Below are 15,718 nucleotides of genomic sequence, written 5' to 3'. Positions count from 1 at the left end.
GTGAACTGACGAACACTCAGATCTTTAGAAATGCTTTTATAGCCTTTTCCAGCTTCATGTATCTCTACAATTTTTCTAAGGTCCTCTGAAGGTTGATTTGATCGAGGCATGGCACACATAAACAAATCTTTCTTGAGGAGAGAAGGCTCTGTCAGTAACCTAACTTTGTGTCTTTTTTATAGATCAGGGATCTCTACAACCCACACCTCCAATCACATCTGATTGATTGGAACACCCGACTCCAAATACCTATTGTAGAAGGCATTACCAGAGGTTCACATGCTTTTTTTAAACCTAGACTGTGATTGTTTAAATGGTATACTCAGTATTGCTGAGAAAAAGTACAATTGTTTGTGTGTTGTTAGTTTAGGCAGAATGTGTTTGTTTATTATTGTGACTTAGATGAAGATCATATCACATTTTATGAGTAATTAATGCAGAAAACCAGGTAATTTCAAAGGGTTCACAATGTTTTCTTGCAACTCTACATGTGACAGATAAAGATGATCTTAATCTTAAGCAAAACACACTAAATACTGGAGAAACGCAACAGATCTGGCAGCATCTATGGAAAAGAGTAAACAATTGATGTTTCGAGCTGAGACTCTTCTTCAGGATTAAGAGGGAAGGTGGATGGTGTGGGTGGTACTTGAACTAAAAGCTAGGAGAAGTGGAAAGAAGTAAAATATTAATCTTACTAGCTGCATCATTAAATGAAATGATAATTGGCACAATTAATTTCAAGAATTAAAATAGTCTGTTGAACTGACGCAAGGAAGTTCATCCATAAATGTCATTCAAGAAGATTATAATTCGTATTTTAAGCCTTAGCACTAAGAAATCTCGGCAAAGCAGGTACTTTATTGACTTTTGACTGACACTGTGAAGTGGAATATGTTCAGATTAACAACAAATGTGTTGTTGGTGTGGTGAGGTAATTGGGTAAATGGTATTTGTCTTGTTCATTTAAAATGTGTAAATGCCTCTTTCCTTCTTCTTTGTAGCACCAGCAAGATAACAAGTCAAGAATTGCAACTCAGTCAAGAGCCCCAGGGATCCCTGGACCGGTTTATGGCCAAGCTGTGCAGACATCACCAGAAGCAGTTCATGAGTGTGCTCAGCCATATGGGTCCTGAGTCAGAGTTGGTGGAGCATGAAGACATGGCTGCCTCCAGCCCACCACCCCAGCGGCAGCAGGCCAGAAGCACTGGAGATCCCTTGAGGAGCAGAGACACCTTCCAGACATGCCCTTCCTTTAGTCGAGGGGCACCAATCCAGTGTGGCTTGAACTGTGAGAATGGCACAGAGGACAAAGGGACTCCTGGTGAGAGTCCTCGCTTGACGGGGAGTGAAGGCTGTGCTGCTACCTCTGCAGAACTGCCGGCAGCTTTGGGTGGCTCTAGTAGCATTGCTGGGGCAAGGTCCTCCTCTAAAGGTACATTGACAACTAACTGCCATAAAATGGGGAGCTTGGAAGCTTTGCAAAAGGAAACTGTGAATCGGAAGTTGATCAGCAGCTCACCGTTGGGTCTGTCCTCTGGCGACTGCCCGCCTATACGTAGTCCTTGCCGAATAGAAGGAACAAGTTCTTGCAATCAGAAGAACAAAGCAGAAGGTGCTGTCACTGCTAGAGGTCAGAAAGAGTCTCTCCAAGCTCTCCCTGTACAGTTACTGAACCTGAGAAAGAACTTGATTAAAAATCAGAATGGCCCTCAGGCCCCCACAGGCTCGGACCACAAAGCAGTTAAACGTGCGGTGGTTCACGGGAGCCCTCAGGAAAATGTCGCTACCGCCAAAAGGACTGTTAGAGGTAATCACATGCTTCCAACAGCCACAAGCGCCAAAGATTGCTGGGTCCTCTCCAAGACCCGTCCTGGTGGGCGAGGTGCCAGTGGACGCCTGCGGTTAAAGGTGCAATCTCCCCTCATCAAGACGGCCAGAAAGAGCAGCAGGGTGACTGTTCCGCGGGCACGCTCTTCCACGTCGACCGTGTGCCAGTACGTGAACGAGCACGACAACCAGTGCGACATTGTGTATATCAGTAAGCCTATCACAGAATGCCGCTTCGATGCACAGAGGTCCTGGTCTTCCACGAGAAAGACGGCGAGGAAGAGTACTCGTGGGCACCTCTGCAATGAAGAGTACTGGGAGCTAAAGACAGTTCGCACTTCGGCCAGGAAGGAGAGCCTTACCTCTTTTGTTTCCAACCTGCCTGCCCCAGTGACCCTGAAACCAATAGTTACTCTGCCTGTTAGTGGTATTCCGCTGGCAGTTGGCACAGGTATTCATGGGGCAGAGGGGCAGGGAAAAGCACTGCTGAATCAAGAGCTCGAGGAGAGTCTAAGCTTAAATTGCTTGGAAAGCTCTGCAGAGAAGGTCGTCGGTGTAGGTCAGACATCTTGTGTGTCTTCCATGAATGGCAGCAGTCCAGAAGGGGAACAGAAGAGGTGCACTCACAAGCTTAGCAGCCCCGGCTCTGAAAACTGTCTGGCGGCAGTCAGTGATGTTCAGGGTCCCAACATTCATGATAGCAAATTCACCACAGTATGGACTGATCCCCAAAATCAAAACGAAAACATGCTAGCTGTTTGCCCAAGTGCAGAGCCACACTGCGAGCTTCTGGAGGAATGTAAAAATACCGAACAGACCCCATCGGGACTGGAACAGATAGGTAAGGAAAGTGACGAGGAGAAGTGTCTCTCATCAACAAAGGGCAGGAGGTCTCCAAATCACTCAGAGCCCAGTCTGAATAATGGGAGTCAAGACCCTTCTGTGCCCTCTTTAGATAACGTGGAAGTCAGTCCTGTTAATGGTGTTGAGAGTAGCCTTCCTCTTTGGGACCAGTACAGCAAAGAGAACGATGATAGCAGTGAAATGTTAAATGGAGATTCAGCAGAGTTGAGCCATAGTCTCTGCGAACCAACAGTGGAATCCCAACCACCTGAACATTCAAACAAGTCAGTTGAAAATATTGGAAAGGTGGAGGGAGAAAAGTTACTAACTGATAAAGACGAGCCCAAAGAATCAGGGATTACGTTATCTGTACCACCCGTATCTGCCTCGTATCCTGTCGCATCCAAGAGTGATTTGCATCCACAGCCACCTTCCACAGATGAAGGCAAAAGCGGGTGCAGTGACCCCGGAGAGTCTACCCCGGAGGTGGTGGAAGGTCTGGGAACTGATAGCACTGAGTTCAATACAGAAGTGAGCAACCTGTGTCTGGGAAAGAAGAAGCCGGAAGACTTTGATGCAAGTGTGCCTGACTGCAAAAGGGAGGAAGACATTAGGTCCATGAGATCCCTCAAGTCTGGCATAAATTACAACAAAGAGGAGAGGTCTACTCCACCTGCTACAGAAAAGAAAAAGCCACGTAAGAAGTTGATTCCACCTACTTCTGACCGACATTTAAGGAGTCGACAAGTGCAACCACAGCCCGTGGCCAATGGAGGTAATATTAAGGAAGAGCCAGCGGATAGTGCTGATGGCTTACTAGTCCCCTGTCTCAGTGTGAAGTTCCCGAGGAATCAAGATGAGCAAGGATACAGGAGGGAAGTGTGCATCAGCAAAGTGGCGTCCGTTCAGTTTCCAGTGGACTGCTTCAACAAGACCCTTTTGCAAAGCATTGTTAATCCCGAGAGCAGGGTAGATGAATCACTTGCTACCACTTCTGTGAAAGCTTCTGGAAAAGTGAGAAAGACTGCATCCAAGCAGGTTACCTCTCAGACTTTAGCTGAGGAACGGGAGAACTCAGAAGATGAAGAGTTGATCACTGACAGTTTTCTACGTGAGAAAAACCACCTCAAACGAGGTCGAATTCTCGAGGTCTGTGTGGATGTAAAATCAGTTGAGGAGAGGCAAGTTTCCTTTTCTGTTCAAAATGCTGAAGCCAATAGTGTTTCGGAGCACTCCAAAGGCTCTGTGGATGATGCAAGCCATCAACAATCAGGTTTGCGAAAGACAAATGCCCACAAAGGAAGTACAAAGCGGGCGAGTGGTGGCCTTACAAAGAGGGCAGCCAGCTTTGGGTCTTCACATCAAATGACAAAGGGAATAATTGCAAAAGTGTCATCAGGGGACAAGAAGACCAGTATTGGATCACGTGAATTGAGATACTTGACAATGTCCGTCAACAGGTCTGAAACAAGAGTGTTGGAAGAGGACGCTGAATGCACTAATAGAAAGCAGTCCACCCATCTTCTCCAGAGGGAGGAAGAGTCTGATCCAGCTGACATGAATGATGCCAATGCTACTGAAGTCAGCCGACCAAAATTTTTGGATTGGTGCTCAGAAGATGAAAACCAGGAGCTGATCACCACTTTGAACGCCAAATATGAGAGTCTTCACAAGGCATGGATTCAGATGGAAAAGGATGGGACAGTGATTCAAAAAGCCAAATCCAGGTCTGATCGGCTCAAGGAAATTTGGAAAAGTAAGAAGAGGACACGCAGGGTCCGAGGATTGTATGACCACAAAATATCTCCAGTGCAGAAACTGTTTATGGCCAACTTCAGCTTGGCCAGTATTTGCAAGTGGTTCATGGAGACAACAGAGACCAAGTCTCTGGTGATTGTCAAGAATGTCAGTGCCAGGAATCCAGTGGAATCCATAAAAAGCAAGACGTTCCTGCAGAAAAGCTCCATGGTTGGCCTTTTCCCTAGTCCACAAGCCGAGCGGCTGAAGAAACACCTGAAAAAGTTTGCCATGGCCTCGCCTGCCCGAAGCAACCCAAAGACACGGGCACTGTTAGACAAGGTACAGAAGATGAACTTGGTGGAAGGAGAGCTGACCAGGCAAAAGCAGCTGGGCCTACTGCCAGATGCTGGAGGTGGCCTCTTCCCCAGGGACCTCTTTCTGGCCAAAGAGCCAGGTGGCCAAGAGGAAAGGGACGGCCCTCCTTCAGGTAGGACGGCGCTGCAGCTATCCAAACACTTGGGGCTGAAGAAACCTGTCAGTGCATGGATCCTGAGGAAGTACTCTAACATGATGGGAAAGCTCCACAAATTTCAGCACGGGAAAGAGAAAGCGGGGCGAAAATCCCCAGGAAAGCACAAGAGTATTTGCATGAATCCCCTTGTCTCGCCCAAGCCTACCTCGCAGACCCAGCTAGATTCCCCCAAGGGCCTTCTACCTGCTGCCCCTCGTAGATCAGAGAAGAAGAAGGGATCCAGGGACGTTACAGTGAAGGAGCCTCACTTAGGACGGGGAAAGACCTCTAAGTCCGAGGCTGTCTCCCTTGTGGTTCCATCCAAGTCTGTACCCAAGCGATTCCCAGCGAGCCGGAAACCTAGAGTTGACAGCAGTTCTAGCAAACAGCCAGCTCCCAGGAAAGCTGGCGGTAGCGGAAAGTCTAGCAGTCTGCTCATAAAGACCTTCCCGAAGAATGTAGAGAAGCGATCTGCTGGTACTGGACTGAAAGTAGTTCCAAGGGCCAAGAGCAGGACCGGTCCTGGAAAAGAGGTCAAAGGAAAAAAGGTCAAGGCTAAGAGAAAGAGTGGTGTGGGCAAGGAGCGACTGAGCAAACCAGCCCAGAAGAAGGCTGGGTCCTCAGCCAAGGCCAGACAGCGGAACAAGACTGGCACCAAAATTCAGAACAAGGCAGTCACCCCAGCCAGGCTCAGGCCAAAGTGTGATGCCTCGTCAGAGGCCAAGCACAATAAGAAGCGCAAGCCAAGTGAGAGGGGTGAGCCAGTCCCCAACAAACGGAAGCGGACAGATGCAAAATGACACAGTTGCCCAAAGGGCTCACTGTAAATTACTGTGTCTTTAACAACAAAAAAACAGTTGACACCAGGAAGCATTAATTGTCGAAGCTGCTTTTATAATCTTGGGACAAGCCTTTGAGATCACAGAGGAAAGAACTCGACTGTGATCCTAATTTTATTTTTCTAAGCACGTAAGCAGATGTCTTGTAAAGAAAATACAGGGAACTCCTCCTCCCAGCCCCCCTCCTAACTGTGAATAGAGTTTTTATACTGTGCTATAAATGGTATTGTTTTCTTTTGCCTGTTTGATTTTTATATATATAAATATATATATAAAATATTGGCCCGGCTTAGAAATGATTATGAGAGCTGTAAACGCAAGTCGAAAAGAACAGTGCCTTATTTAAGTGTTGAGAGGTGAGAAAAAAAATGATCTTTTTGCGTGTGTGTTTCTGAGATTAAAGGTTTGCGTTGACAATGGAGACTTGCTCTGTACTTGTTGCAACTCCGCCCGAGGCTTAATGAAATCTCAGCTGAATATAAAATTGACCCTCAGAGGTTATTCAGCCCATTGAACTTGTGCAAGCTCGTTGCAAGAGCTCGCTATTCTAGGCAACTCCATCTCCCCATTGGAAATTCTTTCCCCTCGAGTATTTAACCAGTTCTATTTAGAAATTTTATCAGATCTCCTTTGCTACTGGGCAGTGCATTCCAGATCCATAGGGTCAGTGGAAGCTCAATTTAAACATCCATGTTAACCCAGAAACAAGCCCTTCAGCCCAACTAATTCATGCTGACATGGTTCCCATCAAGCCTATCTTATTTGCCAACATTTGGCCCATATCCCTCTCAACATTTCCAATCCATGTAAGACTGTTGGAGCAGAATTAGGCCATTTAGACCATCAAGTCTGCAGTGCCATTCCATCTTGGCTGATTTATTATCCCTCTCAACCCCATTCTCCTGCCTTCTCCCCATAACCTTTGACTCTCATACTAAATAAGAACTATTAACTCCTGCTTTAAATATACCCAATTGCTTGGCCTCCACAGCTATCTATGACAATGAATACCACAGATTTACCATTTTCTGGCTAAAGAAATTCTTCCTTGTCTCTGTTCTAAAGGGATGTCCTTATGTGGTTATGTCCTCTGGTCCTAGATTCCCCCACTATAGGTTCCCCCACTATAGGAAACATCCTCTCCATATCCACTCTATCTAGGTCTTTCTCACCCAGTTTCACCTATCCCCTTGTGTTTCTCCCTCCACTCCCCCCCCCCACTTCTAACTCTTTTCTCCAGTCCTGCTGAAGGGTCTCAGCCCAAAATGTCAATAGTACTCTTTTCCATAGGTGCTGCCTGGCCTGCTGAGTTCCTCCAGCAATTTGTGTCTGTTTCTCTTAATATTTGAGCAACACACACCAAAGTTGCTGGTGAACACAGTAGGCCAGGCAGCATTTCTAGGAAGAGGTACAGTCGACGTTTCAGGCCGAGACCCTTCGTCAGGGTCTCGGCCTGAAACGTCGACTGTACCTCTTCCTAGAAATGCTGCCTGGCCTACTGCGTTCACCAGCAACTTTGATGTGTGTTGCTTGAATTTCCAGCATCTGCAGAATTCCTGTTTGTGTCTTTTAATATTTGATAAGTTTCAATGAGATTTCTCCCTTATTCTTCTGTGGCCCAGAGACATTTCAGTTTAAAAACACAAGCAACACACTCGCTATAGATGCTGCCTGACTTACTGAGTTCCTTCAGCATTTTGTGAATGGGTGGTAATCAACAGCTGTGCTCCTTTTTATCTCCTTTTTCCAGTTCACTTGCCAATCATCTTTCTGTCCATGACAAGTTTCTGTCCACTTTTATCTAGTTTTCACAATTTTGATTGTGCCCCCCCCCCCTTTCCTCCACCCATTTCTCTCGTTCTTGGGAGTATAACCAAGTAAAATTGCAGCAAAAGATGGTAAATCATCTTGGGGTTAAACCACACTGTCAGTCACCAGCTGGAGAAGGCCAGATGCAGGTGCCTGGCACTTTATTCAAACTGTTGTTTTATGACTGTTACCTCCCTGTTTCTCTCCCCCCCCCCCCCTTTAAATCTGGTCTAACCTTACCATCCCTGTTAAGCTGACATTGCTTCACTTCTCCATTTGAACTTTTGATTGCAACATTTAAGAGAAGTTTGCATAATTCCATGGATGGGAGGGGTATGGAGGACTATGGTCTGGGTTCAGATCAACGGAACAAGGCAGAATAATAATTTATCACAGACCAGATGAGCTGAAGGGTCTGTTTCTGTGACTCTATGAACAGTCTTGCAAAACAGGTTGTTACTAATTCAGCTTGGCTTTTAATCCTGAAGGATGAAGGGAAGGCTTGTTGCCTGTGTGAAAACTGGCAAGCTGTCACCCTCTGTGTGTTCCACTGGGCCATATGGTCAGTGGGAGCTCAATTTAAACACCCTAGTAGACCCATAAAAACAGGCCTTTCAGCCCAACTTTTCATGCTGACCATTGTTCCCATGAAGCCAATCCTATTTCCCCACGTTTGGCCCGTATCCCTTCCAATCTTTCTGATCTATGTAAGACCATATGATGAGAAGCAAAATTAGGCCTATCAAGTTTGCTCCACTATTTGATCATAGGTGGTTTATTTTTTCTTTCAACTACTTTCTTCTCATAATCTTTGAACCACACCTTAAATACTCTGCTTTAAATATACCCATAACTTGTATAGATCACAACCATCTATAGATCATAATGACCATAAGACATGGGTCATTCAGCCCATTGAATCTGCTTCACCATTTCATCATGACTGATCCATTTCCCTCTCAACTTCATTCTCCTGCCTTCTCCCTGTAATCTCTTGCGCCTTGATGAATCAAGAATCTTATCAACCTTTGCCTTAAATGCACCCAATGACTTGGATTCCAAAGCTGCCTGTGCAACAGATTCCACAGATTCACCACCCTCTGGCTAAAGGAATTCTGCCTTATGTGTTCTAAATGGACATTCTTCTATTCTGAGGCTATGTCCTCCTGCCCTAGACTGTCCCACCATAGAAAACATCCTTTCTACATTCACTCTATCTTGGCCTTTCAACCTTCAATAAGTTTCATTGAGATCCCCCACCCTACCCATTCTTCGAAATTCCAGCAAATAAAGTTCAAGCCATCAATTACTCGACATACGATATGCCTTTCATTCCTGGAATCATTCTCATGAACCTCCTCTGAACCCTTTCTAATGTCAGCGCTTCCTTTCTTAAAATAAGGAGTCTGGAACTGCTCGTAATACTCCGTGAGGCTTCACTAATGCCTTATAAAGCTTCAGTATTACATGCTTGTTTTTATATTCTAGTCATCTCGAAATTAATGCTAACATTGCATTTGCCTTCCTTACCACCAGCTCAACCTGCAAGGTAACCTTTAGGGAATCCTGCAAGAGGACTCCCAAGTCCCATTGCACCTCAGATCATTGAATTTTCTCCATGTTTAGAAAACAGTGCTTTTATTTCTTCTACCAAAGTGCATGACCATGCATTTCCTGACACTGATTTCCATTTGCCACTCTTTGCCCATTCTCCCAATCTGTCCAAGTCCTCCTACAGCCTCCCTGCTTCTTCAATGCTGTCTGCCCCCCCACCTATTTTTGTATCCTCCACAAACATGGCAACAAAGCCATGAATTCCATCATGGCATACAATGTAAAAAGAAGTAGTCCCAACAACGACCCCTGCAAAACACCAATAGTCACCGGCAGCCAATCAAAAAAGGCTCCTTTTATTCCCACTCTTTGCTGCCAATCAGCCAATGCTCTATTCATGCTAGTACCTTTGCTGTAATACCATGGGTATTTATCTTGTTAAGCAACCTCATGTGCATCACCACGTCAAGGCCTTCTGAAAATCCAAGTACACAACATCCACAGATTTTCCTTTGTCTCTCCCTCTTGTTATTTTCTCAAAACATTCTAACAGATTTTCCCTTAAGGAAACTTTGCAGACTTTCGCCTATTTTACCATGTGCCCCCAAGTACCCTGAAATCACACCTTAACAATCAACTCCAATATCTTCCCAACCACTGAAGTCAGGTTAACTGACCTGATGAGGGGTCTTAGCTCAAAATGGCGACTATTTCCATCCATAGATGCTGCCCAACCTGCTGAGCTTCTCCAGCAGATTGTGTGTGTGTTGCTCTAGACTTCTAGCATCTGTAGTACCTCTTGTGTCTAGCATGTAAGCTCCTTTCTTCTGCCTTCCTCTCTACTTGAAGAGTTGAGTGACATTTGGAATTTTCCAGTCCATAAGACCATAAGACAAAGGAGCAGAAGTTGGCCATTTGGACAATCGAGCCTGCTCTGCCATTTTATCATGAGCTGATCCATTCTCCCATTTAGTCCCACTCCCCTGCCTTCTCACCATAACCTTTGATGCCCTGGCTACTCAGATACCTATCAATCTTTGCCTTAAATACACCCAATGACTTGGCCTCCACTGCCACCCGTGGCAACAAATTCCATAGATTCACCACCCTCTGGCTAAAAAAATTTCTTTGCATCTCTGTTCTGAATGGGTGTCCTTCAATCTTTAAGTCATGCCCTCCCGTACTAGACTCCCCCATCATGGGAAACAACTTTGCCACATCCACTCTGTCCATGCCTTTCAACATTCGAAATGTTTCTAGGAGGTCCCCCCTCATTCTTCTAAACTCCAAGGAATATAGTCCAAGAGCGGATAACGTTCCTCATATGTTAACCCTCTCATTCCCGGAATCATTCTAGTGAATCTTCTCTGTACCCTCTCCAATGTCAGCACAAACTTTCTTAAATAAGGAGACCAAAACTGCCCACAGTACTCCATGTGAGGTCTCACCAGCACCTTATAGTGCCTCAACATCACATCCCTGCTCCTATACTCTATTCCTCTAGAAATGAATGCCAACATTGCATTTGCCTTCTTCACCACTGACTCAACCTGGAGGTTAACCTTAAGGGTATCCTGCACAAGGACTCCCAAGTCCCATTGCATCTCAGAACTTTGAATTCTCTCCCCATTTAAATAATAGTCTGCCCGTTTATTTCTGCCAAAGTACATAATCATACACTTTCCGACACTGTATTTCATTTGCCACTTCTTTGCCCATTCTTCCAATCTATCCAAGTCTCTCTGCAGACTCTGTTTCTTCAGCACTACCGGCTCCTCCACCTATCTTTGTATCATCAGCAAACTTAGCCACAAAGCCATCTATTCCATAATCCAAGTCATTGATGTACAACATAAAAAGAAGCGGCCCCAACACGGACCCCTGTGGAACACCACTGGTAACCGGCAGCCAACCAGAATAGGTTCCATTTATTCCCACTCTCTATTTCCCGCCAATCAGTCAACGCCATATCCACGTATGTAACTTTCCGTAATTCAATGGGCTCTTATCTTGTTAAGCAGCCTCGTGCGGCCCCTTGTCAAAGGCCTTCTGAAAATCTAAATATACAATATCCACTGCATCTCCCTTGTCTAGCCTACTTGTAATTTCCTCAAAAAATTGTAATAGGTTTGTCAGGCGGGATTTTCCTTTAAGGAAACCATGCTTAGTTCTGCCTATCTTGTCATATGCCTCCAAGTACTCCGTAACCTCATCCTTGACAATCGACTCCAACAACTTCCCAACCACCGATGTCAAGCTAACAGGTCTATAATTTCCTTTTTGCTTCCTTGCCCCCTTCTTAAATAGCAGAGTGACATTTGCAATCTTCCAGTCCTCTGGAACCATGCCAGAATCTATTGACATTTGAAAGATCATCGCTAATGCCTCCGCAACCTCCACAGCTACTTCCTTAAGAACACGAGGGTGCATTCCATCTGGTCCGGGAGATATATCTACCCTTAGACTATTCAGCTTCCTGAGTACTTTCTCTGTCGTAATTGTGACTGCGCACACTTCTCTTCCCTGACACCCTTGAGTGTCCGGTATACTGCTGATGTCTTCCTCAGTGAAGACTGATGCAAAATACTCGTTTAGTTCCTCTGCCATCTCCTTATCTCCCATTACAATTTCTCCAGCATCATTTTCTATCGGTCTGATATCTACACTGACCTTGGGAACCATGCCAGAATCTAGTGATTCTTGAAAGATCATTACTAATGCTTCCACAATCTCTTCAGCAACCTCTTTCAGAACCCTAGTCCAGGTGACTTACCTACCTTCAGACCTTTCAGTTTCCTAAGTACCTTCTCCCTAATAATAACTACAATTGTCTGTGGCAATGAAATTCCTCAGATTCACCACCCTCGGGCTAAAGAAATTCCTTCTCATGTACTTATACAAATGTCTTCTAAATGTTGCTGTTATATGTGCCTCAACCACTTCCTCTACCATCTCATTCCATATACATACATTCTTCCTTTTCATATATGTTGCAGCATTTTGCTTCTACGCTGCCTCACAGGCTTTATACCGGGTCTTATTTGTAGCAAATGTTCATGGTCTTTACTATCTACACCTCAATCCACTGCTGCAGAGTCCAGAAAGTCTCAACTTTTGGCATCCTCTAGGTCTTGGACTCACTCTGCTCCATCTGTAAATCATCCTCTGCTGAAGCTCACTGCAAAGCAGCATGGCACCATCCCTTTTTGAGCCTGACTTCTTATCTGATGGCTTGATTGTCCACCAAATTGCTTGTAGCATGTTGAAGGATGGTAGATTCTGAGGGGATGTGGGTGAGAATAGAAATGAAAATGTGAATGGGTATCCTATGGTCAGCACAGACTTGGTGGGTCAAAGAGCCTTTTCTGTGCTGTATGGCTTAGTTACCTGCCAATGTTTGTTGCTGTGTATGGTTGACTTGCTTTACCTGGACAAAAAACAGACATATTGCTTAGAGTTGTACTGCTCCCTGTATCTGTTCTTAAGACCATAAGACATAGGAGCTGAATTAGGCCATTCGAACTATCGAGTCTGTTCTGCCAGTCTATCATGGCTGATTTATTTTCCCTCTCAACTCCGTTCTGCCTTCTCCCGATAACCTTTGATGCCCTTACTAATCAAAAACTATCTCCGTCTGCTTTATATATACACTATGATTTGGCCTCCACAGCTGTGGAGTATTTAAGGGGTACAGAAGGAGGCAATTCATCCCATTGTGCAGTAGCTGGCTCAGTAAAAGCGCTCTTCAGTCAGTCCTCCCACTCCCCAGCATTTTCAGTCATCTACAAATATTTCTCCTTTCCAAATTACGCATAGTGTTCTTTTGACTGTTACTATTGGATCTGTTTTGAACCACTTCACCACTATTCCTCCTCGCCTCTGCGTATTGATGAACGGATTAGAATTCGACTTTTTCTTTTGATGTAAGCACACAGAATGGATATTACAGTGATCTCCATGTCAGTCTTCCCACATTCAGACTTTGTTGTAAGGAAAATGCACTAGGTTTATCCACTCAAACCAAAACTGATTAAGGAGTACAGATCACGTGAGCTGTTGTAGGAATTCAGTTAAAATCACAGCTAATTCGATCAGTCTTGCTGTAAAGACCTGAGAAAGAGCCTGGATTTTAGAATTGTTGCAGATGTTAATTGGAGATTGATTACCTCAGCACTCTACAGCATTGGTTTTCTGCCAAGCTTTGTCTGGTCCCGCCATTTCTTCTCTCATTTTTGGGATCAATTTTACCCTTTTATCTTAAATACCAGAGATGCTGCAAGTGCTGGAAATCCAGAGCAACGCCCACAAAATGCTGGAGGAATTCAGCTGGTCAGACAGCATTTAAGGAGGGGTATGAACAGTCGATATTTCGGGCCTTCATCACTACTTTTTCTCACTTCTCCCCCTCACCCCTGCCCTTGCCAGTCCTGACAAAGGATCTCAGCCTGAGCTCCACTGACCTCTCCCACCACATGAGAACATAAGACATAGTGGCAGGAGGTGGCCATCTGCTTTGATCCTGCACTGGCATTCATTGAGATTGTGCCTCATCTCGTACCTCAGCACCACTATCCAGCAATTCCCTTGATCTGGGCAGAAGAAAAGAGACAGATGGATTTGCCCAGCTCATTCTGGATCAGATCATTCCATCATTGATCCCTACTCTGCTGATTTTGTTGGTTGAACCAGTGTTTTGAAGTTTGTTATCACTGTCCACTTCCTGCCCGTAACTATACAGCACAAAGGGAGGCCATTCAGTCCATCATGTCTATGCTGGCACTTTGGGGAAAACTTCAGTTAGTCCCCCTCTTTTTCAGTAGCCCAGTACACCTTTCTTCATGGAAAGGTAAATTAACAAACTCCAGGACTAAATGTGGTTGGGGATGCTTGACGAGGGAATGTGGGCTGGATGCTTTGCAGGATTTGAGCCTTATTCCAAAGTGAAGTACTGAGAGTGATCTAGTACCAGAGCTGATTGTGGGTTTGTTTTGCATTCAAATCCACCGGGCAGCTGGTTTGTGCAAACTTGCAGCCGACGTGGGACACTTATCCCCTTCCAATTCACCCTGACCCTGAGGGTTATTTCTTAAAGCCCACTTGCAAAGTGATAATGGGAAGAAGGCTGCCATGTTGCTGATGATCTCCTTGGTATAACAAAGATATAAAACATCTAAGGATAATGTGAGGAGGAGGATTGTGACAACTTTTTACACACAGGCTCCATACTTTTGAGAGTGAGAAATGAGAAAGGGAGTTGACCATATGGTCCCTGAAGCAGCCCGCCAATTCAGTCAAGACTGATTCTGCAATCCATTCTTCAATTAGGGCCTGTGCTGACTGGTGTTCAGGAGAATGAGGAGGGATCTCATTGTACCCTATCAGGCCTATATAGAGTGGACGTAGAGAGGATGTTTCCTATTGTGGGGGCATCTAGGACCAGAGGGCACAGCCTTAGGATAGAAGACCATCCCTTTAGAACGGAAATGAGGAGGAATTTCTTTAGCCAGGGTATGGTGATTCTGTGGAATTCATTGCCACAGACATGTCACTGTGTATACTTAAAGTGGGAGGTTGATAGGTTCTTGATTAGTAACGGCATCAAAGGTTATGAGTGAAGGCAGGGGGAATGGGGTTGACAGGGAAAATAAATCAGCCGTGGTCAGATGGTGGGGTAGATGACCTAACTCCGTTCCTGGTTTTTATGGTCTAAACCTACAGCTTGCAGCCTTGAGTGATCCTCCACAACCCCCAGTATTAAATTGTCCAGCTTGGGAAAACAGTCTCGCCCTACTGATCCTGTTACAAAAATTATTCCACAATGTAAACCTGAATTTTCTCCCAAACCAACATGTACAGGACTTGCACATAAGTAACTTAAAAAGTTACAAACAAAATAATGGGATTAAACTCTGTTGCTCTTTCAAAGAACCAGTCAGGCTTAACAGGTTGGATGCTGCCTTTCTGTGCCCTCTTCCCTGATAGGCAGGTCTTTGATTTTGGTATTGGTCATGTCCATGTTTTGCTCTTAATTCCTAACTGTCCTTGAGATGATGGTGTGAGCCACTGTCTTGAACTAAAATCTGTGAAATGGAGTTGCTTGCACAGTCCAAGGTAGTGAGTTATATGGGGGGAGAAAAACAGTACAGCACAATACAGGCCCTTTTGTCCATGATGTGCCGAACTTTTAATCTATTCCAAGATCAACCTACCCCTCTCCCATACAGCCTTACATTTTTCTTTTATCCGTGTGTATACCCAAGAGTCTCTTAAATGTCCCTAATGTATCTGCTTTTATACCATCCTGTGCAGTGTGTTCCACATTTACCGCTCTATCTAACAAAAACTTACCTCTGTACTTTCCTCCAATCCCCCTCATGTTAGCCATTTCCACCCTGAGAAACGGTCTCTGTCTGTCTCTTATCTATAAACCTCTATCATCATCCTTTGCTCAAAGAGAATAGCCCTAGCTTGTTCAACCTTTCCCCATAAGACATGTTACCAGCTTTGATAGGAAGGGCTTTAAGATTAGTTCCAGTGCAAGCAGTTCGTCCTGGCTTCTTCAGACCTTGATGATCACTAACATGAGGATAGG

General features: G+C 45.0%; 2 protein-coding genes across 8 annotated transcripts in view; one reads left to right on the top strand and one right to left on the bottom strand.

Moving 5' to 3' along the window:
• The window catches only part of LOC140185599 (uncharacterized), a 116,442-nt gene extending 110,262 nt beyond the window's left edge, over positions 1 to 6,180 (top strand). For all 7 annotated transcript variants that reach the window (XM_072238991.1, XM_072238993.1, XM_072238992.1 and 4 more), the window contains one exon: positions 1,005 to 6,180. In XM_072238991.1, coding sequence (XP_072095092.1) covers positions 1,005 to 5,724 — 4,720 coding nt within the window. In that variant the 3' untranslated portion in view covers positions 5,725 to 6,180. The remainder of the gene's footprint in view (positions 1 to 1,004) is intronic.
• Positions 1 to 15,718, bottom strand: part of LOC140185601 (slit homolog 1 protein-like) — a 315,402-nt gene that overhangs the window by 19,167 nt on the left and 280,517 nt on the right. The gene's annotated exons all lie outside the window — the stretch shown is intronic.

The sequence above is a fragment of the Mobula birostris genome, chromosome 21 (genome assembly GCF_030028105.1).
Source record: "Mobula birostris isolate sMobBir1 chromosome 21, sMobBir1.hap1, whole genome shotgun sequence".
NCBI classification, from domain to species: Eukaryota; Metazoa; Chordata; class Chondrichthyes; order Myliobatiformes; family Myliobatidae; genus Mobula; species Mobula birostris.
The sequence above is the reverse complement of the archived record's forward strand: the minus strand, read 5'-3'. Positions and strand labels throughout refer to the sequence as shown.